This window comes from Tupaia chinensis, unplaced genomic scaffold (genome assembly GCF_000334495.1).
Source record: "Tupaia chinensis unplaced genomic scaffold, TupChi_1.0 Scaffold000112_1, whole genome shotgun sequence".
Taxonomy (NCBI): domain Eukaryota; kingdom Metazoa; phylum Chordata; class Mammalia; order Scandentia; family Tupaiidae; genus Tupaia; species Tupaia belangeri.
In genome coordinates, this window is record NW_006159576.1 from 2,802,508 (window position 1) to 2,823,689 (window position 21,182).

Consider the following 21,182-nt stretch of genomic DNA (forward strand, 5'->3'; position numbering starts at 1 on the left):
ATGCAAAAATCCCCCCCCCCCCCAGGAAGATGGCTACACCACAATCTCTTCTCCTCCATTTTCCTCGGAATCTTGGGCACGCACGCACACGCGCCCAGCGTGAGTTTAAGCCACTGGGTCTGGGACTTGAACCACGGCGGACTACATGGGAGTCCAGCGACATAGCCATTACACCAACTGCTGGCCCCAGTTATTTTTTTTATAATAAAAAGTAATTTAAAAGTAATAGTCTAGTCTTTGTCTATTACTCATAGATCTGACCACAAACCCAAATTTATTGTGATTCAGTAATAGACAGTAAATTTCTTTATTCACAGCTTTGATTACAGGAAAGAACTTGATATCAAGACATTGTGAGTCTGAGTCTAGAGATTTAAAGCTTCAAAAATCCTTTATCAGTAGAAAACAACCTGGTATAACCACATTTCTGCCCAAGTAAATAGAGTGGCCACTTTTCAACCACTGAGTATTTTCTGAGAAGCTTCTCTGAACATTCCTACCCAATTTACCCAGTGCTCCGGTAACCTGACAACGAATACATAGCAAGCATCCTCCCTTTTTGTAATGAGACATCTGACCTGTTTCATGAAATCTTAATAACAGTAATTTATTTTAATATTTAGCCTACATATTCTAAATGATTCCTAATCACATAAACCATTGGGCGCCTAGTAAATATTTCTGTTTCGGGAAGACCCATTTAACAGTTGCATACTCGAGCACACAATGGCTGGTGCCCTTTAGTACCACACCTCGGACCATAGCGCTCAGTGGTTCAATCAAGTGAATGACTCATTCTCTTCAAACAGTGAGTCAGATACAAGTAGACATTTAAACTCAGGTCTCTGTTCATGATTTCTTAGATCAAGGGTCAGCTGCCTTCTCAAACACTTTGCCATGTGTATTTTTTATCATTCACTCCTAAGAGGGAGTCATTTAGCCTGAAGAACATGCAGGAAGCATTTGCAGTCCAAGAGAGCCAAGAAAAGGATTGTATGGCTAAGACAAGGAGGTGATGGTTGGGGAATGTTAGAGCTCGCTCTCTCTCTCGTTCTCTCTTCTCCATTCTCCTAATATTTATTAAAGGAAACATTACTCCTCAGGAATGCCCTCCGATGTCCAATAAACAAAGACCTCTGAGAAATGACCACATCTGAAAATCGCATCTGCAAGTTTAATGAGCAGACTGGAGAAGGTAAGAGAGGCTTATAAGGAAGGTTAAAAAGTAGTAAAAAGTGGAACCAGCAGGGGGCATGATGGTTAAGGTGCCAGATATAACCACGTGACTAACCACAATTAGACTCCCCCACCACAGTTAGACTCCTGGGTCCTGGTAGCTTGCTTTCTCACTCCCTCTCCCTCTCCCTCTCTCTCTCTCTGGTCAAATTAAAATGAATGAATGAATGAATGAATAAATAAAAATTAAGTAAATAATTATTTTTTTAAAAAAGACTAGTAAAGGGACCAGCAGTTGGTGTAATGGCTATGCCACTGGACTCTCATGTCGTCAACCGACCGCAGTTTGCATCCTGGACCTGGTGCCTTGAACTCACGCTGGGCACGTGTGCATGCATGCCCAAGATGCCAAGAGGAGAATGGAGGAGAAGGGATTGCAGCATGGCCATCCACTTTTGGGGGGGGGGCGGATTTTTCACTTTCTGTCTCTCTGTCTCTGTCTTCCTGGCAAGCGCACGTGCCCTATAGCAAAAACCTCTAAAAAAAAGACTAGTAAAAAGGAAAATAAAAACTTTATCCTCTCATATACTATTAACAAAGGACTTCAGTGTGTATACTTCTCCTTACTCCCCCGGGGACAGTAAGGCTCATGTCATGTTGGGGGTCTCCAACCAATCATATTGTTATGACTATTGTCTATTATGTTAGTCTATTATAACAGACCAAGAAGCTGCCACTTTTTTTTAATTAAAGAATTATTTGACTTTTTCATTTATTATTATTTTCATTTTTAATTGGTTATAGGGCACATGTGCTCACCAAAGAGAAATGGGGGTTGGTGGGGGAATGAGAAAACAAACTGCCAGAACTGGGACTCAGACTGCTGTCAACCCTGTGGGAGTCCAATGCCTTAATCACTATGCCACCTGCTGGGCCTGAAGCTGCCATTTTTTTAAAAAAATGAAAATAACGTAATCTTTTAATATTTGCTAGTCTCTTTTCCTAAAAAATATTTTAGTAAATACTTTTTTGGGCCATGGAGAATAATGCTGATATTCATTGTCATAAATCTGTTCTTTAAAAACAAGAAAAACCTGTGCTTGTGTGCACACACACAGACACCATTCTCTTTTCCCTGCCATTTTTATTTTGCTATCTTCATTTGCAGTTCAAGTTAAAATATGATGGAAAGCAACAAACTATAGGACTGAGAGGCATACTAAGGGTGTATACCTACGTACTGTTTTCCTTTGCTTAACTATCCCAAGGTCTTTTCTATTCTCTGAGAACTTCTATATAAAACTTCTATAGTTTCTCCCATATTTGTAAATATCCTATTATCACTGGATTATGATATAAAAGCATATTTCAGCATGAATTAAATAGTAAATTAATGTGTACTTATATGCCACATTTTAGCCATATTAAACTTTTTGTAGAGGTTTTTACCATAGGGCACGTGCATTTGCCAGAGAAGAGAGACAGAGACAGTGAGAGGAAAAGTGAGAAATCACCCCCCAGGAGGCAATCCCTTTTCCTCCATTCTCCTCATGGGATCTTGGGCATGTATGCACAAGCACCTAGTGTGATTTTCAAGCCACCAGGTCCAGGACTCATTCCACGATCATCCATGTAGAAGTCCAGCAACGTAACCGCTATGCCACTTGTTGGCCCCAGACTTTTAAAAATGTTTTTTTTCCTGCCATGAAGACTCCATTGGCTTCCCATTACCTGTGTGATGGAGTTCTCAGTCCTTAGGATGTTCTGGTCCCTGCCTGCATCTCTAGCATCCACCTCTCCCACCGGAGCTGGCACTCTGGCTAGAAGGACCATCTCCTAGGTCCTTGAATACATGTGCTTTTCTACTGAGAGTCTAGATAATGCTTCACCCCAGACTGTAGTCTCTTATGTTCCAAGCCTGAATTTGAACTGTTTTGGAGAAATATTTTCTGCCCTCCCATCACTCCCCATCAGGTTGGATTAGCTGCACCTGTTCTCAGTACCCTTCTTCACGGCATCTATCCTGGTTGTAATTCTTTGTTCGATGTCTCACCTCCTATTGTAAGGACAGACACTGTGCCTGTTGTGGCCACTGTTCTATTATCACTTCCTTAACTAAGTACCTGCTACAGGGGTGCTCAATAAATGTGTGCAGAAGCAGTGATTTTATTTTTTTGAGAGAGAGTTTTTTGTTCTTTGTTTGTTTGTTTTTGCTATAGGGCATGTGTGCTGACCAGAGAGACAGAGACAGAGACAGAAAGTGAGAAATCACCCCCTAGGGGGATGGCTACACTGCAATCCTTTTTCCTCCATTCTCCTCTTGGGATTTTGGATATGCATCCACATGCATCCAGCATGAGTTTTAAGCCACTGGGTCCAGGACTTAAACCGCAGTTGACTACATGGGAGTCCAGCCACGTAACCATTATTCCATCTGCTGGTCCCCAAAGCAATGAATTTTAAACAAAACAGAAATTTGCCCCATGACTTTCATGCAAATGCTTAACATTCTTGGTCACTGAACAGAATCTTCTTTAGACATTATCCCTAAGCAATAAGAAAAGAACTTGCTGGGCCTCAACCAATCTGGGTAACTGAAACCTGCTATTATATTTAATAAAATGAAAGTTTCAATTAAATGAAATTTACTTAGGCAATGAGTAAAGAGCACACTTGTGAGATTATGGATAATTCATTGATTATCTCATAGCAAAGTCAGACTTCAACCTAGGGGGAAAGGTCTTTATTTTCTAAATTATTTTTATTTAACTTCGTGTATTCCAGTTTGGAGATAGTAAAGCAGCTAAGCCTTTCATTACATGGCGGAAGAAAGACTTACAGTTGAGGGGGAGATGGCAAGTGAGAAGAGAGGCCATCAGTTAATTAGGAAATAGGACAGAAAAATTAGGTTTTAAAATGTAGAGGTTGGACAGTGGTGCAGTGTTAACCAATGTTCTCTCACATGGGAAGGTTCCATGTTCATGTCCAGAGGCCTACCTGAGTACACTGGCGTACATGTGCCCATAATCCAGGCCTGGCTGGGATGGATTGCAACATTAAGACCGTCTTGGTGGTGCTGTCTGTCTGTCTTACTCATGGAATAAACATATATATTTTTTAAATCAGAAAGAAAATTGGATCCGAATGTATAATGGAAAGCTCAGCAGTCTCTATTTCTCACTAGGAAAGTATAAATTCTATTTATAAATGTTCCTATAAATTCATTATTCACATATAGAAAAGTATTCATAAATTTATTATTACTTTTTTCCTTCTATCTTTTGATAGGCCTAAGTAGATTGATTATAAGAGTCTTAAGGAAAGGGCCATATCAAATTTCAAATTACATGAAATAACTAAATCTCTGGAAACAAGTTCTGCAAATTCAATTTAATAATGTGTATAACATACCTGACAGTGCCTGGCACTTAGTGGACACTCAATGAATCATCCTACTCTTTAAGAGTGAATTACAACTCCATATAAGCTCTAATTTATGTAAGTTAAACTTATTTTAACGGACCAGCAGGTGGTGTGGTGGTTAAGGCGCTGGATCTCACATGGCCAACTCTGTGGTTCAAGTTCTGGATGTGACAGCTTGAGAAATACGCCGGGCACATGTGCGTGTGTGCCTAGAGTCTCGAAAGCAGAATGGAGGGGAAGGGACTGTGGTGTGGCCATGATCTCTGCTAGGTGACTTCTCACTTTCCTCCTCCCGTCTCTCTGGTGAGCGCTTGCACTCTCTGGCAAAAATCTAAAAATAAAACACACACACAAAAACTATACCACTGAATGTGTAGAGAAGGAGGTACACAACACATCACCTCAGAACTATACAACCAATTCTATCATATGACCAATTGCCAAGAGAGGAGATGCTTTCACCTCCTTACGGAGGATGTCTCAACTCAATTGCTGTTTTATGTCTAACCAAGGTGAGATACAAAGTCTGTCTCAAAGATAAAGAAGATGAGGAGGCATCTAAGGAGCAAAACCAGTTGCTCATGCTTTCCCCTGACCTCTTCAAACCAACATGATTCTGACTTGCATTTTCTCCCTCTCGCCTCTCTCCTCCATTGTGTGTGATGTTTCCATTGTGGTCCTCCAAGTTATTCCATGCTTTGTCCATGAAGACACAGTTTCAGTTCTTCCTCAACGGTGTCCCTATAGGGGATCAAGCCTATAGGGGATTTCCAAACATTTCCAAAATGTAGCACCAATGACTTAATGTTACAGGAGGTTATTAACCGTAGAAAAAAGCTGCAATTCACTTTCTGTAAGTAGTTGAGGGGCAGCCAAATTTTAACATTAAAAAATTAGAGTTCGGCATCTATAGAGAATGTTCAATGGGAGTTCAAGCCCCATCTTTGCTCTTTTAAGATCTACTTGTATCTAAACCAAAACTTTGCTTCTGAGAATCTTAATCTGGGTGTATCCTGAGAGTAAGAAGAAATTTGAGTTCTAGATTCTCTAGAATTTTAGTAATTACTCATTTAATCTTCAAAAATATATTGAGGGACCAGCAGTTAGCGTAATGGCTGTCGCTGGATTCCCACGTAGTCGACCGCGGTTCATGTCCTGGACCTGGGGGCTTAACTCACGCTGGGCGTGTGTGCGTGTGTGCCCAAGATCCCGAGAGGAGAATGGAGGAGAAGGGATTGTGGTGTGGCCATCCCCCCTGGGGGCTGATTTCTCGCTTTCTGATTCTCTGTCTCTCTCTGTCTGTCTGGCGAGCACACACGCCCTATAGCAAAAACCTCTCAAAAAAAAAAATATATATATATAGACAGCTTTCATTGTATTGGCTCACTGGGATTCAAATGAATAATACAATCTTGCACTCAGAGCTTAAAGTTTGGAGGAGGGGACTGGCAGGTGACGTGTGGTTAAGGTGCTGGATTCCCACATGGCTGACCATGGTGTGAGTCCTGGACCTAGAGGCTTTAAAAACACAACAAAAAAAAAAAAGGGAAAAAAAAAAAAAAAAAAAAAAAAAAGTTTAGAGGAGAATTAAGTAAAGGGATAATTATACCGTAGAGTGATAATTACCATGTCAGAGGTCTTTAGAACCACTCTCCCTTGAGATCAAGTATAGACACATGATAGATAATCCACTTATGTGTCCCAGTCAACTACACAGACCTGCCCAATACAGAGTTTACCCTTTCAGATTCTGTTCCCAACAGGAGAAGGGATGCAGCTAAATGATTTCTAGACTAAAAGATGTCTGAAAGATACAAATCTGTATATATAAACTGTAACTATAAAATAGAATTCCACAGGAAATGATTAGAAATACAATAAAATGTTGATAGTTATTTCTGAGGTACAGTGTTTATTTCATATATGTTTCTTTGTTTTTAAAATTATTTTTATTTCATTTGATTCATCATTATTATTATTATTATTATTATTTTATTTGACCAGAGAGAGAGAGTGAGAGAAAGTGAGAAAGCAAGCTGCCAGGTCTGGGACTCAAACTGTGGTCAATTATGTGGGAGTCTAGCACCCTAACTACCATGCCACCTACTGGCCCCTTATTTCATTTATTTTTCAATGTCTCCCACCAGTCTAACAGCAAAGTAGATTTTGTTGTTGTTAGGTGTTTCATTTTTTTGGTGGTTATTGATTTTTTTAAAGAATTATTTTATTTGATATATTATTATTACGATTACTTTAATTTGACCAGAGAGAAAGAGGGAAAGAAAGAAAGCAAGCCACCAGGTCCAGGACTCAAACTGCGGTCTGCCAATGTGGGAGTCCAGTGCTTTAACCACCACTACACCTGCTGGCCCCAGGTGGTTGTTGATTTTTAAGAATGCCTGAACTGAGGCCAGCAGTTCAGGTTACATCACTGTAGTGGTTACATCACTGGACTCTCATATGGCCAACTGTGGTTCGAGTCCTAGGCCCAGGGGCTTAAAAATCACACCAGACACGTGTGTATGTATGCCCAAGATCCCAGGAGGAGAATGGAAGAGAAGGGATTGTGGTGTGGCCATCCCCCCAGGAGGGGAGTTCTCACATTCCCTCTTACCATCTCTGTCTCTCTCTCTCTGGTGAGTGCATGCACCCTATGGCAAAAACCTAAAAAATAAAATAAAAATAAAAAGAATGCCTGCAATATCTGCTATATTACTGGAGCCCAAAAGTAACACTGGAAAGTAACACTGGAGACAGATTAGAGATAAGTGAAATAGCTTTTTCCAATTTGACGATTAGAAAAAGATCTTATTATAGACAATTCTTAATATGATGCCCAAGTCTTTAATGCAGTATCGGGTACTGATGCTTATGTATAAGTAGAAATTGATGAGAGTGATCATTTTTTATTACATCATCACTGATAAACCTTCTTTGGTAGTTTTTTTTAAAGCTTATTTGTTTCTTTCATGAGTGCAAGAGACAGAGACAGAGAGACAGCACCACCAAAGGGCCTTTCTACCATGATCCACCTCCAGCCCCAGCCAACCCCAGGTCACCAGCCTGTGCATGGCCAGTGTACTCAGGGAGGCATCCAAATACAAGCCCAGAACCTTCCTTCCCCCATGGGTTAGCCTCACAGATTGGCATTTCACCTCAGTAACTGCCTGGCCCTCATCTCTGGTCATTTGGGATCTACTTAGGTGACCATCACAGCCTGAGAAAAATGGCACAGTCTGGATACAATTCATAAGAGAATCATTTTAACTAACAGGAGTCTGACGTTTAACTTGAACCTTGTCACTGTCACTCACCTTTATAATTGTCTTCTCCTCCCTCAACTTTGGGTCCTACGCCCGGTCCTCCCAGTTACGTAACAACCTTCATTTCTCTGGAATGTGACCAGTCAGGAAACTCACTACTTGCTGCTGCTTCTTTTTTTGTTTTTCTTTTCTATTTATGGGTAAGAAATAAAAAAAAAAGAGGAGGGAAAATTGGATTGCAGGGTGGGGGTGGGGGAGAGTAGGAGGGAAAAAATAAAAGACATCTTGAACACCATGAAGTCCGTGGAGGGAGAGAAAGCAGAGATGGACGATCAAAGGAGCATACAGTCTGGGGTAGAGCTTGCCGACACCCATCTACTAGAACCCGCTTTCCAGGAGACATTTTAAGAAAAGGCTCGACCCCCAGTCAGTCTTAAAATCTGGAGAAGGGACTTTCTGACCTCTGAAATTCGCTTCCACATTCAGCAGTCTCTGATATCTACTTGGGAGGGATTACAGTGTGAAAACCAGCTCAACATGTGTGTCTCTCTCTCATTCTCTATCTCACTTCCCCTCTCTGTCATATAAGAAATAAATACTTTTTTTTAAAAAAAAAAGAAAATCAGAAAATAGGGTGCTGGACTGGGTGCAGCAACGAACATGATGTTCTGTGTGTGTTCTGGCCTGGAGTCTGGGGCCCTCTCTGAGTGGGCTGAGAACATACTTGCTCTTCATCTGGAACTGGCTGAGGCCAGAGGTGGATCGCAGCATCGGGAACCTTGTTCGGGAGCTGTCTCTTTTCTCTTTGTCTCTTTTGTTCATGGGAAAAAATAAACTTTAATAAAATATTTTTTATCATTATTTATTTAATTTTATTTTATTATTTGTTAATTTGCTTTAGGGGGGAGGGAGAAAGAAAGTCACCAGGTCCAGGACTTGAACCGCATTTGGCTATGTGGGAGTCCAGTGCCTTAACTACTGTGCCACCTGCTGACCCCATTAAGAAACTATTTTTTAAAAGAAGATAGAGGGCCAGCAGGTGGTGTAGTGGTTAAGGTGTTAGACTCCCACATGGCTGGCAGTGATTTGAGTCCTAGACCCAGCAGCTTGAAACTCCCACCAAGTGCGTGTGCACACGTGCCCAAAATCTCAAGACAAGAATGGACAAGGGATTGCAGTGTGGCCATTCCCTGGGGGTTGATGTGTTGTTTTCTCTCTCTCTGACTCTCTCTAGTGAGCACATGTGCCCTATAGCAAAAAAATCTCTAAAAATGAAAACAAAAACAAAACCATGCAGAAACAAAAAAAGAAGATGTATGGAAAAGGTTAATAAGAAATATTGGAAATTTGGGACCAGCGATTGGAGTAGTGGTTAGGGTGCTGGATACTCCCACATGGCCGACCGCAGTTCGAGTCCTGGACCTGGTAGCTTGATTTCCCGCTTTCCTTCTCTTTCTCTCTCTCTCTCTCTGGTCAAATTAAAATAAATGAATGAATAAATAAAAATTAAATAAATAATTCTTTAAAAAAAGAAATATTGGCAATTCAAAACTGAACATAATTACAAATACACTAGATACTTAAAATATCACTGGTTCTATTATAAGATTTATAATATAGAATGGTTTTGTGTCAGTAAGCTGAATACTGAGGTGAAATTGACCATTTACCAGGAAAATGGAAACATAAAAGTTGACTCAAGAATAAATAGAAAATCTGAAAATCAGTTATCAATAAAACACAATTCAATGCAATTTCATTCAAAATCTCAAGAATTTTTTCTTTTTTTTTCTTTTTTTTTTTATAGAACTTGACAAGCTGATTCTCTGGTCACATAGAGAAAAGGTCTAAGAGCCAAGATAATTCTAAAAAATAAAAGAAATGTGATTTGATCCCCCAGATTGGAGGATTCTGTGCAGAGCTGTAGTAGCCAGTATAGTGTAATAATATGAAAAAGCTCTGAGGTGGGCCCAAGCACATAGGGGACCTTGGCATATGATAGAAGAAACATTACACTTAGTGAGTTTAGTACTTTCTATTCTAAAAAAAGTTAAAGTCCAATCCCTATCTCATACCTTATACTAGCAGTTCTTAAACTTTTTGATCTAAAGACTCCTATATACTCTTAAAAATAATGAAGATCCCTTTGAGCTTTTGTTCTGTGAGTTTTATCTGTGGACATTTATCATCTTAGAAAAACTGCAGCCCCACAATGCAGCCATTAAGCACTGCACAAACAAAGCCAGATTCAACATGGTCAGTCAGGGTTTGAGTCCTGACCCCCTGGGCTTGAAAAACATGCCACATGTACATGCCCAGGATCCTGATGGGATGGAGAACTGGAGGAAAAAGAGTTGTGGTGTGACCAGCCTCAATGGGGGAGCCATCTCTCTTTCTCACTCTCTCATGCATATATGCTCTCTGGCCTAAAGGATAAAAGAAAACAGAAATGAATAAAATACATGAACAGATAAGTACACATTTATTAACTATCAGAGTAATGACACCATTGCATGCTGTGTAGCCTCTGGACAACTCTACTGCCAATGAGAGAATGAGAGTGAGAGACATCTTCATATTACTATGAAAATAGTTTTGACTTTGTAGATCTCCTGAAAGAGCCTTGGGACCTGTAGATATTGCCATACTATAGTTAGAGAACCACCATTATAAAGTAAATTCTAGATTAAAAAGATTTAAACCTGGGGCCAACAGGTGGCATAGTGATTAAGGCGCTGGACTCCCACATGGTTGACCCTAGTTCAAGCCTCAGGCTTGAACTCATGCCAGGCACATGTACGTGTGTGCCCAAAATCCTGAGAGGAGAATGGAGAAGAATGGATTGTGGCATGGCCATCCCTTCTAGGGGGTGACTTCTCACGTTCTCTCTCTGTCTCTCCAGTGAGCACATGCACCCTATAGCAAACATCTCTCTAGAAACAAACAAAAGCTTTATAACTACTAGAAGAAATGATAGAATGTACTATGATTATAAGAGAAAGCCAAGAATACTTAAATGTAGCATCAAAAGCACAAATTAAGAAGGGAAAGTCTAATAAATTTGAAAACTCCAAATTTAGTACTTCTGTTTGACAAAGTATCCCATAAATAAGATGAAAGGGAAAGCCACGAACTGGGGAAGATAACTGTAACATATATGTCAAAGGATTAGTATTCAGATAACATAAATTACTTTTATAAAAGAGAGATAACCAAGGAAAAGTAAGTAAAAGAAAATATGTTCAGCCTTACTAGTAACCAAAGAAATGCAAATCAAAGCCATTGGATTGGCAAAAATTTCTAAGTTTGACAATACCATGTGTTGACAAGGATATGGAAAAGTGAAAAGTCTTACCTCCTGCTAATGGAGGCATAAGCTGGTATGACTTCTTAGAAAAGCAATTTGGAAATACCTTGCTGTGGTATTAGGATGTATGTTGGGTTGTCCAAAAAGTCATGATGCGTTTTTGCAACAGATGGCAGTAGTTCATTTTTGGAAGTACTAGAGTCGTTTGCATCTAAGTTATTGCTATGTCACTTAACAGCTGACAGTCCTAGCTGCATTCTAAAAGAAAATAAATGATTTGGTTGAGTTTGGAAGTTTTAGGAAAAGTTGCAGGTGGCAGACCAAACTGCATTTTCACCATATTTTACTGTTTTACTTCTGTAAAGGGAAGAAGCCATGTTAAGAAGTTGTGTAAAGTTTACAGTGACAGTGCTCTACCAGAAAGTCAGTGCCAACAGTGGTTCACAAAATACCATGCTGGTAATTTTTTTTTTTAAGAGAGATTTTTGTTATAGGGCACCTGTGCTCACCAGAGAGAGAAACAGAGACAGAAAGTGAGAAATCACCCTCCTGGAGGAATGACCATGCCACAATCCCTTCTCCTCCATTTTCCTCTTAGGATTTTGGGCATGCATACACACATGCCCTGCATGAATTTTAAGCCTCTGAGTCTGAAACTCAAACCATGATCGACTATGTGGGAGTCCAGTGATGTAACCATTATGCCATCTGCTGGTCCCCTACACTGGCAATTTTGATTTCAATGATGCTTCTCAGTCAGGGAGGCCTTCCAAGGCTGATGACAAAATAAAGGTGTTGATCGAGTCAAACCCATGTTACACAACACAAGAGACTGCAGAAACATTGAACACCCATCATCCAAGCATTCACCACCACCTGAAGAAGCTGGGATACATAAGCAAGCTCGATATTTGGGTTCCTCATGAGCCTGAAATTCGTTTGATGGCATGTATCAGCATCTGAAATATGCTCACTAAATGTGAGGAAAAAGATCTTTTTTTTTCTTTTTTCTTTTTTCTTTTTTTTTTGTAGAGAGTTTTGCTATAGGGCGCGTACGCTCGCCAGACAGACAGGGAGAGACAGAAGAGACAGAAAGTGAAAAATCACCCCCAGGGGGGATGGCCACACTGCAATCCCTTCTCCTCCGTTCTCCTCTCAGGATCTTGGGCACGCATGCACACGCGCCCGGCGTGAGTTTTAAGCCACTGGGTCCGGGACGCAAACCGCAGTCGACTACGTGGGAGTCCAGCGACATAGCCATTACGCTAACTGCTGGTCCCCCAAAAAAAATTTGTGAGAGGTTTTTGCTATAGGGCGCGTGTGCTCGCCAGATAGACAGAGAGAGACAGAGAGATAGAAAGCAGAAAATCACCCCCCAGGGGGGATGGCCACGGCACAATCCCTTCTCCTCCATTCTCCTCCCGGGATCTTGGGCACGTACGCACACGCGCCCGGCATGAGTTTAAGCCACCGGGTCCGGGACTCGAACCGCGGTTGACTACGTGGGAGTCCAGCGACATAGCCATTACGCTAACTGCTGGTCCCAAAAAGATCTTTTTTTAAAAAAAAAAATTATTTTATTTAACTCTCTTTCTTTCCTTCCTCCCTCCCTCCCTTCCTTCCTTTTTTCTTTCTTTCTTGTTTCTTTCTAATTTAACCAGAAAGAGACAGAGTGAAAGAGAAAGCAGGAAAGTGAGAAAGCAAGCTGCCAGGTCTGGAACTTGAAGCATGGTCGGCCATGTGGAGTCCAGTGCCCCCAACCACCATGCCACCTTTTTTTTTTTTTTAAAGAATTATTTTATTCAACTTTATTTATTTGAAAGTGATCCTTTTTTGAAGTGACTGATAACTGGCGACAAGAAGTGGATTGTTTACAACAACATGGTGCACAAATGGTCTTGGTCCCGATGTGATGATTCACCTTAAAGGACATCAAAAGCAAACATTCATCAGAGGAAGGTTATGCTCTCGGTCTGGTGGGATTTTAAAGGTCACGTGTTTCGAACCTCTACGAAAGAACCAATCAATCAATTTGAATGTGTACTGTCGGCAATTGGACAGTTTGAACAAATCCATCATCCAGAAATGTCCAGAGCTCTTTGATCATAAAGGAGCTGTGTTCCAGCACAACGAGAGGCCGCACACAAGTTTGATCGCCCATCAAAAACGATCAGAGCTTGAATGGGACGTGTTGCCACACCCGCCATACTCACCTGACCTTGTGCCGTCAAACTTGCAGTTGTTTCACTCTCTTCAAAACTCCTCCTATGGTTGGGGACCAGCAGTTAGCGAAATGGCTATGTCGCTGGACTCCTATGTAGTTGACTACAGTTCCCATCCCAGACCTGGTGGCTTAAAACTCATGCCGGGCACATGTGCGTGCATGCCCAAGATCCTGAGAGGAGAATGGAGGAGAAGGGATTGCGGCATGCCCATCCCGCCTGGGGGGTGATTTTTCACTTTCTGTCTCTCTGTCTCTCTCTGTGAAGCACTAAGAAAAAACCTCCAGAAAAAAAAAAAAAAAAAAAAAAAAGAAAAGAAACAAAAACTCCTCCCATGGTATAACGTTCAATTCAGATGAGGCTGTAAATCAGCACCTTGTTCTATTTTTACTGATAAAGACAGGTCCTTCTATCAATGAGAATTATGAAGTTCCCTGAAAGGTAGAAAAAGGTTATTGAACAAAACGGGCAATATATCATTGATTGATCTTTGTCCTTTATGTAAATGAATGACCTTTGAGAAAAGCATAGAGAACTATGTCATGACTTTCCAACAACCCAGTGTTTTGGTTTACATCCATGGTTGTTGGCTCATGAGTATTTGGCCTTTTGTCCTCGGTTCCTGATGCTCCCTAATGTGGACAATAGAATCTAGTCCCAAGGCAGGTCTTAGGAACTAGGATCTTTGGAGCCAGGTGGTAGCACAGTTGTAATGCAACTGGACTCACATGGGAAGGTCTTGGGTTCCTGTCCCAGGGTCTTTGGGTACATGCGTCTGTGACCTGAACTGGCTGAAGCTGGGGGTGGATGGATCATGGCATGAACACTCTGTTGGGGTTACCCATATCATTATCTCTGTCCGTCAAGTAAGAGATGAATAATATTAGAAGAAGAAGAAGAAAAAAGAACCTAATCCTACCCCATGATGACTCTCACCTTGGAGAGATCTGCTCCTTACGCAGGAGGAAGGAATGCAAGAATCTGAACAGTAGGAAGGCCTTGCTGGGTTGCCTTGTCCAGGTTATTACCATTTCCCACCCATCACCTATACAACAAGGTCTCCAGCAAAACTGAAAAGGAAGGGTTTGGAAAATTCAGAGAGCTTTGGAACAGCTGAGCACATGCAGGTTCCTGGAAGAGGGTGTGCCCAGAGAGAGCGTGGAAGCACCGGGTACCTTGCCCTGTACATCACTTCATCTATATCCTGTTTAATCCTGAAATAGCCTTTGCAGTAAGCTGTAAATGTAAGTAAATGCTTCCCTGCATTCTGTGAACTACTCTCGCAAACTAATTGAACCTGAGGAGGGGAGGAGGAAGTCATGTGAACCCCAACTCATAGCTGGGCAGTCAGACCTTCCATCCGGTGACTGAAGTCAGCACAGCCTGGGGGCCTGAGCCTGTGGGTATGCCATCTACCTGCAGAGAGCATCAGGATTGCATCACATTAGAGGGTGTCCAGCTGGTGTCTGCTGCAGGACTGGTGGCTTGCTTGCTAGAAGGGAGACATCCCACACATTTGGAAATCACAGAAGTGATCAGTGCTAAGAGAGAAGAGAAGAAGAACGCTTTGCTTTTCCCTCAGACTTGCCTAGCTGAAAATGTATACATTCTATGATCCAGAGATAGCTATAATTTAGAAAAAAAATTAAAGTTAACAATATGCACAAGGAAACATGAATACATTTATTTATCAAATAAATATTGTTCAAGTTCCTATCTAAGTCCAGCATTGTGCCAGGCCTTGAGAATAAAATGGAAAACAAACAAACACACAAAAAACCCCTGCTCTCGTGAAACTGAGACAAACTTATGGGTAAGCAATATGGGTGGACATGTTTCAAAGTTTGTGGAGAATACATATTATGAAAAAACTATAGATGGATTTCAAAAAATGTTTGCACTAAAATATACTAGTACTTTTATTCCATTCCCCCCCCCCAAGCTTTTTGAAGTCCCCTTGTATATCATTTCAGGCAGTAATGAGCACCTCAAAGCAAAGTTTAGCAGAGGAAAGAGACAGGAGCTGGAGGAGCTATTTTAGGTAGAAGGGGGGGTCTTCCTGAGAAGGTGAATTTGAGGAGATCTACAGACGTGAGGGAGCCAGATCTGTGGCTAAGTTCTGAGGAAAGTGCGTTTCAGGCAAGAAGGACAGGCACCTGCAAATACTCAGAGGTCAAAATGAGCCTGAAACATCAGAAGATAGAAGGTGCACGACAAGGGAGCAAGGAGACTAGAGAGGGCAGTGAAAGGAGATGAATCCCCAGGGTTGGCATGAGGCCTTCCAGACAAGGTGAGGGATCTGAACATTTCCTTGAAGTGAAATGAGAAGTTTACACAAAGTCTATTGGTGATCTGATTTACATTCTTTTTTCTTTTTTGGAGAGCTTTTTGCTATAGGGTGGTGAGCTTGCCAGAGAGAGACAGAAAGATAGAAAGCAAGAAATCACACACACACACACACACACACACACACACACACAGACACACACAAACACACAGCCCGCGGGAGATGGCCACGCTGCAGTCTCTTCTCCTCCATTCTCCTCTTGGGATCTTGGGACACAGATGCACATCCAGTGTGAGATTCAAGCCTGCAGGTCCAGGACCAGAACCGTAGAGCGCTCTGTTAGAATTCAGCAATGCAACCATTACTCTATCTGCTGGTCCCTGATTTATATTCTTAGAAGGCCTCTTACTGTTCTGTGGCGAATGGTAGGGTGGAATAAGGTAGAAAGCTTACTGTAATAGCAGAAAAGAGATGTTGGTGGCTTGGATTTGGTTCAAAGTGTTGCAAAGGGTGGTTGGAAAAGTCACAATGCCTTTTGGATAGAAAAATACATCATGACTTTTGTAACGACCACATGTTTTGGAGCCAAATAGGTGATGGGGATGTGAGGTGTGAGGGAAAGGGGTCAAAGAAGACTTAAGCTGGGACCAGCAGATGGTGTAATGGTTATGTTGCTGGACTCCCACGTAGTCAGCTGTGGTTCAAGTCCCAGATCTGGCAGATTAGAACTCACTCCTGGTGCACGTGTGCATGTGTGTTTATGTGTGTGTGTGTCCAAGATCCTGAGGGGAGAATGGAGAAGAGGGGATTGTGGCACAGGCATTTCCTCTAGGGATGATTTCTCACTTTCTCTCCCTCACTCTGTGTCTCTCCAGAGAATACCTATAGCAAAAATCTCTCTTAAAAAATAATAATAAAGAGAGAAATAAAACCTCTCTATTTAGGAGCATGTTCCTGAGCTCAGTAAGATGGGAAATTCTACCCCACATTATCAGCGGAAAAGATAGGGTTAAAGTCATTTATACATACTCTAGGCTGAAACTTTCCTATCTCCCCACATTGTAAATATATGTACAATTTTCACCCATCAAACTGTCAATGATCAAAACATCCGATAAAATACTGGTTTGATAAAGCTTTAAGGAAGTAGGCACTCATATATAGTTGATGGGTTTGTAATCGTGAAGAACAATTTGGAAGTATCTTTCAAAAGCAAAAATGCACATACCCATTGACACAAATTCCATTTCTAGGTGTTTATCCAGTGAGTATTTGATGCAATATTATTCATAATATGCCTCTCGGGGCCAGCAGGTGGCATGGTAGTTAAGGCACTGGACTCCCACATGGCTGACCATGCTTCAAGTCCCAGACCTAGCAGCTTGTTTTCTCACTTTCCCTCTCACTCTCTCTTTCTTTTTCTCTCTAGTCAAATTAAGAAATAAATTAAGAAAATTAAATAGATGAGTCTTTAAACTTTTTTTTAAAATGATATCATCCCTCTCTATAGGTAGGTAGGTAGATAGATATAGATATATACAAGGGGGATTTGAAAGTTTGTGAGAAAATAGAATTAAAGTACACATTTATTTCAGTGCAAATGTTTTTGAAATCCATGCTTAGTTTTTTCCCAATGCATTATTTTCCATGAGCTGTTTGAAGACCCCTTGTGTAGATCCCTCAAAGAATAAGGAAATAGGCCCATTAGATGGACACCAGTTGGCTATTAAAATCATCGGTCATTAGCTCTCCATGGACTAATATGGAAGGTAATCTAGGATAATATTAATGAATAAATAGAGCGATACAAAAAGTATGCAACCACCTTTGTGAAAAATAATAGAATATATATATATATATATAATTTTATTTGTCTCTAAACAGATACATTTGGTCTTAGACCTAGAGACAAATGAAAGAATATGTATGTATAACTTTGTAAATATGTAGAATATTGATGGAAGAAAATTTAAGGAAATCTCATCTCAGGAGGAAGCAGATGCCTGAGGGACAGAGAACAGAGAAACATACTTTTCATAATATTCTCTTTGGTACCTTTAGTTCTTTTTGCTTTTGTTTTTGTTTTTGAGAGGTTTTTGCTATAGGGCGTGTGCACCCGCCAGACAGACAGAGACAGAGAGACAGAAAGTGAGAAATCACCCCCCAGGGGGGATGGCTACGCTGCAATCCCTTCTCCTCCGTTCTCCTCTCGGGATCTTGGGCATGCATGCACACGCGCCCGGCGTGAGTTTAAGCCACAGGGTCTGGGACGTGAACCACGGTCGACTACATGGGAGTCCAGCAACATAGCCATTATTCTAACTGCTGGCCCCAGGTACCTTTAGTTTTGTATATGTGAGTGTTTTACTTATTCAATAGTAAACAAAAATAAAAACCAAAATAATCAAGCCAGCCGGTGGTTAAGGCTGCTGGATCCTCTGTGACCAAACGTACAGTTTGAGTCCTGGACCTGGTGACTTGGAAAACCACACTGTGTGTGTGTGCGTGTGCATGTGCATGTGTATGTGTGTGTGTGTTTGGTGTGTATGTGTGTATTTGTGTGTGTCCCAAATTCCAACAGGATGGAGAAATGGAGGAGCAGGGACTGTGGCATAGCCATGACTTACAGGGGGTACTTCCTCTCTCTCTCTCTCTCTTTCTATCTATCTTCTCCAGTGGGAAGTTTTTAAACAAAGAAACAAACAGGAGCCAGTAGGTGGCGTGGTGGTTAAGGGTGCTGGACTCCCACATGGCGAACTGCAGTTCCAGTCTGGGGCCTGGTGGTTTGCTTTATCACTTTCTCTCTCTCTCTCTCTTTCTCTCTCTCTCTCTCTCTATCCCTCTCTGGTCAAACTAAAATAAATAAATAATAAAGTTACATGAAATCATTAAAAAAAAGAAACAGAGATAGCTGTTTAATGTAACCCCCACACATACACTTGTATTACGTATGAAACACTGTACCCGAAATTCTTGGGCTACGGAACTATACCACACAATCAAGCATAGCTCCTTCGAAGAGAGCATCATCCTGAAGGCCACAGGTCACAGAAATTGGGCACAATTTCAGTGATGCAAGTGGCAGGCACCACTGCGTCAGGCTGGGGCCACACTGGAGGCCTGAGTTTGGATCCTGGACCAACCTGAGCAGGCCAGGCACAGTAGTGTGCACCTGTATCCTAGCTAACTGGGAGGGCAAGCTGAGGATCACAAGTGTGAGACCCTGTCAATAAACCTCACTCTCCAGGCCATGGTAGTTGAGGCATGGTAGTTGAGGCACTAGACTCCCGCATGGTTGACAGTGCTTCGAGTCCCAGATCCAGTGGCTTGAAACTCATGCCAAGTGCTTGTGCATGCATGCCCAAGATCTCAGGAGGAGAATGGAGTAGAAGGGACTGTGGCTTGGTCGTCCCCCCTGGGGATTTCTCACTTTCTGCCTGTCTCTCCCACAAGTGCATGTACCCTATGGCAAAAAAGTCTAAACAAACAAACAAACAAAAAAGCCTATCTAGGACTCTGTCTCAATCGAAAAAAAAAAAAAAAGAGAGAGAGAGAGAGAGAGAGAAAGAAAATCATAGTAATTGCATATAGGTTGACAATGGGCCCATGCTCTCAGTATGTTTTGTAGCTGTAAGAGTAAAGCTGTTATAAAATGGTTATATTCACATCGTCTACCCCAGTATTAGCAATGTTCTGAATAATATTAATCTCTTGGGATGTTGGTAAAATAATGCATCCCATAATCAAGTATGTTCAGGCGATCGTAGCTTAAACAGGGTGACTTTCGTGGTGAGATTCCTCAGCACTGATAACACACTAGTGTCTGTTTCTCCAAGGGGGAGAATGATTATGTAACGTGCCCAGAGTTAGCTTCCCACGGAACTCCTTTTTATCACAGCAGTCTTACGGGTGGATGTTATGTGGGACACTTGGGAGTTGCTGATTCTTCTTCTCTGTGCCCTGCCCACTCATTTTTATGCTGATGATCACTTTCGTCTTGTCTTACCTTACCCGTCCTGCATATTTCATATCCTTGATTATGACGTTTATACCTGGAAAATATTAATGATATCAAACGTGTGGGGACCTTCATGCAAGGACATCCCTACCACGTCTGGACCATATTCCTATGCATGCGTGCAGGCAGGCAGTGAATTTTCTGAAGCGATTATGATCTCCAACAAGACTCATATCCTGTGAGGCTGGAGGAAGCCTGAATGCTGCATCTCACTGTCAGTGAGGCCCGAGCCCCAGGGATCCGCGTGCTCTCTGTGATTATGACTTGTCTTCTCTAAACCGAAACACTGGGCCCAGAGCTTGGCCTTAGGCCTCCCTGAAACAAACACAGTGTCTTTTTCTATCCCTCCATGTTTGATTTGTGTAGATTTCTAGCTCTTTAAGGTTATGGTTAAATTTCATTAGAGTTAGAAACGCCAAACCATGAAATGCCACCCGTCTCTGGACAGTGCCCGTCTCTAGACAGCACCCGTCTCTGAACAGCACCTGTCTCTGGACAGTGCCTGTCTCTGGACAGCACCCGTCTCTGGACAGCGCTGTCTCTGGACAGTGCCCGTCTCTGGACAGCGGCCATCTCTGGACAGCACCATCTCTGAACAGCACCCACCGTATGGTCCATGATTTGGCAGTGGGACAGCTCAGCCAACATAATCGCCAAGCGTATGTGATAGCAGAGGATGTGACACCACTGTTTTCCTCAAGAGAGTCTGCTGACAGATGTATCTATCGTACAGAGGGTGCGTGCGCTCACCAGAGAGAGACAGAGAGAGGGAAAAAGCACCCCACAGTGGGGTGTGGTCACATTGCAAGCCCTTCTCCTCCACTTCTCCATCCTGTCGGGATTGGGGCATACATGCACACGTACATACACATGGCATGTTTTTCAAGCCACAGGGTCCAGGATTTGAACCTTGGTCAGTTATATGGGAGCTGGCTCCCCTAACCACTAGGCTATAGGACCAGTCCTGCTTTTGTAAAACTGTAATAGGGCTTTTTTCAGCCTTTAGTGTCCATCTGAACATTTTGTCTCATTCAGAAGAATCACAAATCCATTTCTGAAGAGCTTCGAAAAATAGTCTTTACTCAAATCTCTTGAAGAAGCAGCAAATTGATGAATCACATCACATAACAAACAATAGAGCTGGTAAAATTCTCCTTTCTCTTGCTCTCTCTCTCTGTTTCTTTGGTCAAATTAAAAAATAATAATAATAACAATAAATAAAATTAAAGAAATGTTTTAAAAATAATTATTTACTTATTTTTATTTATCATTATCATCTCTTTTTTTTTTCTTTTTGGAGAGGTTTTTGCTACAGGGAGCATGCACTCACCCGAAAGACAGAGAGAGAGAGAGACAGAAAACAAGAAATCACCCCCCAAGGGGGATGGCCATGCTGCAATCCCTTCTCCTCCTTTCTCCTCTTGGGATTCTGGGCACGCACGCACACGCGCTCGGCATGAGTTTAAGCCACTGGGTCTGAGACTCG

General features: G+C 41.8%; 1 protein-coding gene and 1 long non-coding RNA gene across 5 annotated transcripts in view; one reads left to right on the forward strand and one right to left on the reverse strand.

The window, feature by feature from the left end:
- Nucleotides 1-21,182, forward strand: part of NMNAT2 (nicotinamide nucleotide adenylyltransferase 2) — a 267,967-nt gene that overhangs the window by 3,890 nt on the left and 242,895 nt on the right. For 3 of the 4 annotated variants that reach the window (XM_006143883.3, XM_006143884.3, XM_006143885.3), the window contains exon 3: nucleotides 1,104-1,195. In XM_006143883.3, coding sequence (XP_006143945.1) covers nucleotides 1,144-1,195 — 52 coding nt within the window. In that variant the 5' untranslated portion in view covers nucleotides 1,104-1,143. Of the gene's footprint in view, nucleotides 1-1,103; nucleotides 1,196-21,182 lie in introns of those variants that run through there. The other variant, XM_006143886.3, reaches the window with a different exon arrangement.
- On the reverse strand, nucleotides 13,068-14,827 carry LOC102483317 (uncharacterized). Its single transcript, XR_333891.1, has 3 exons — nucleotides 14,808-14,827; nucleotides 13,383-13,434; nucleotides 13,068-13,090 (listed from the first exon to the last, which is right to left on the reverse strand). It is a non-coding gene; the product is annotated as an uncharacterized LOC102483317 (long non-coding RNA).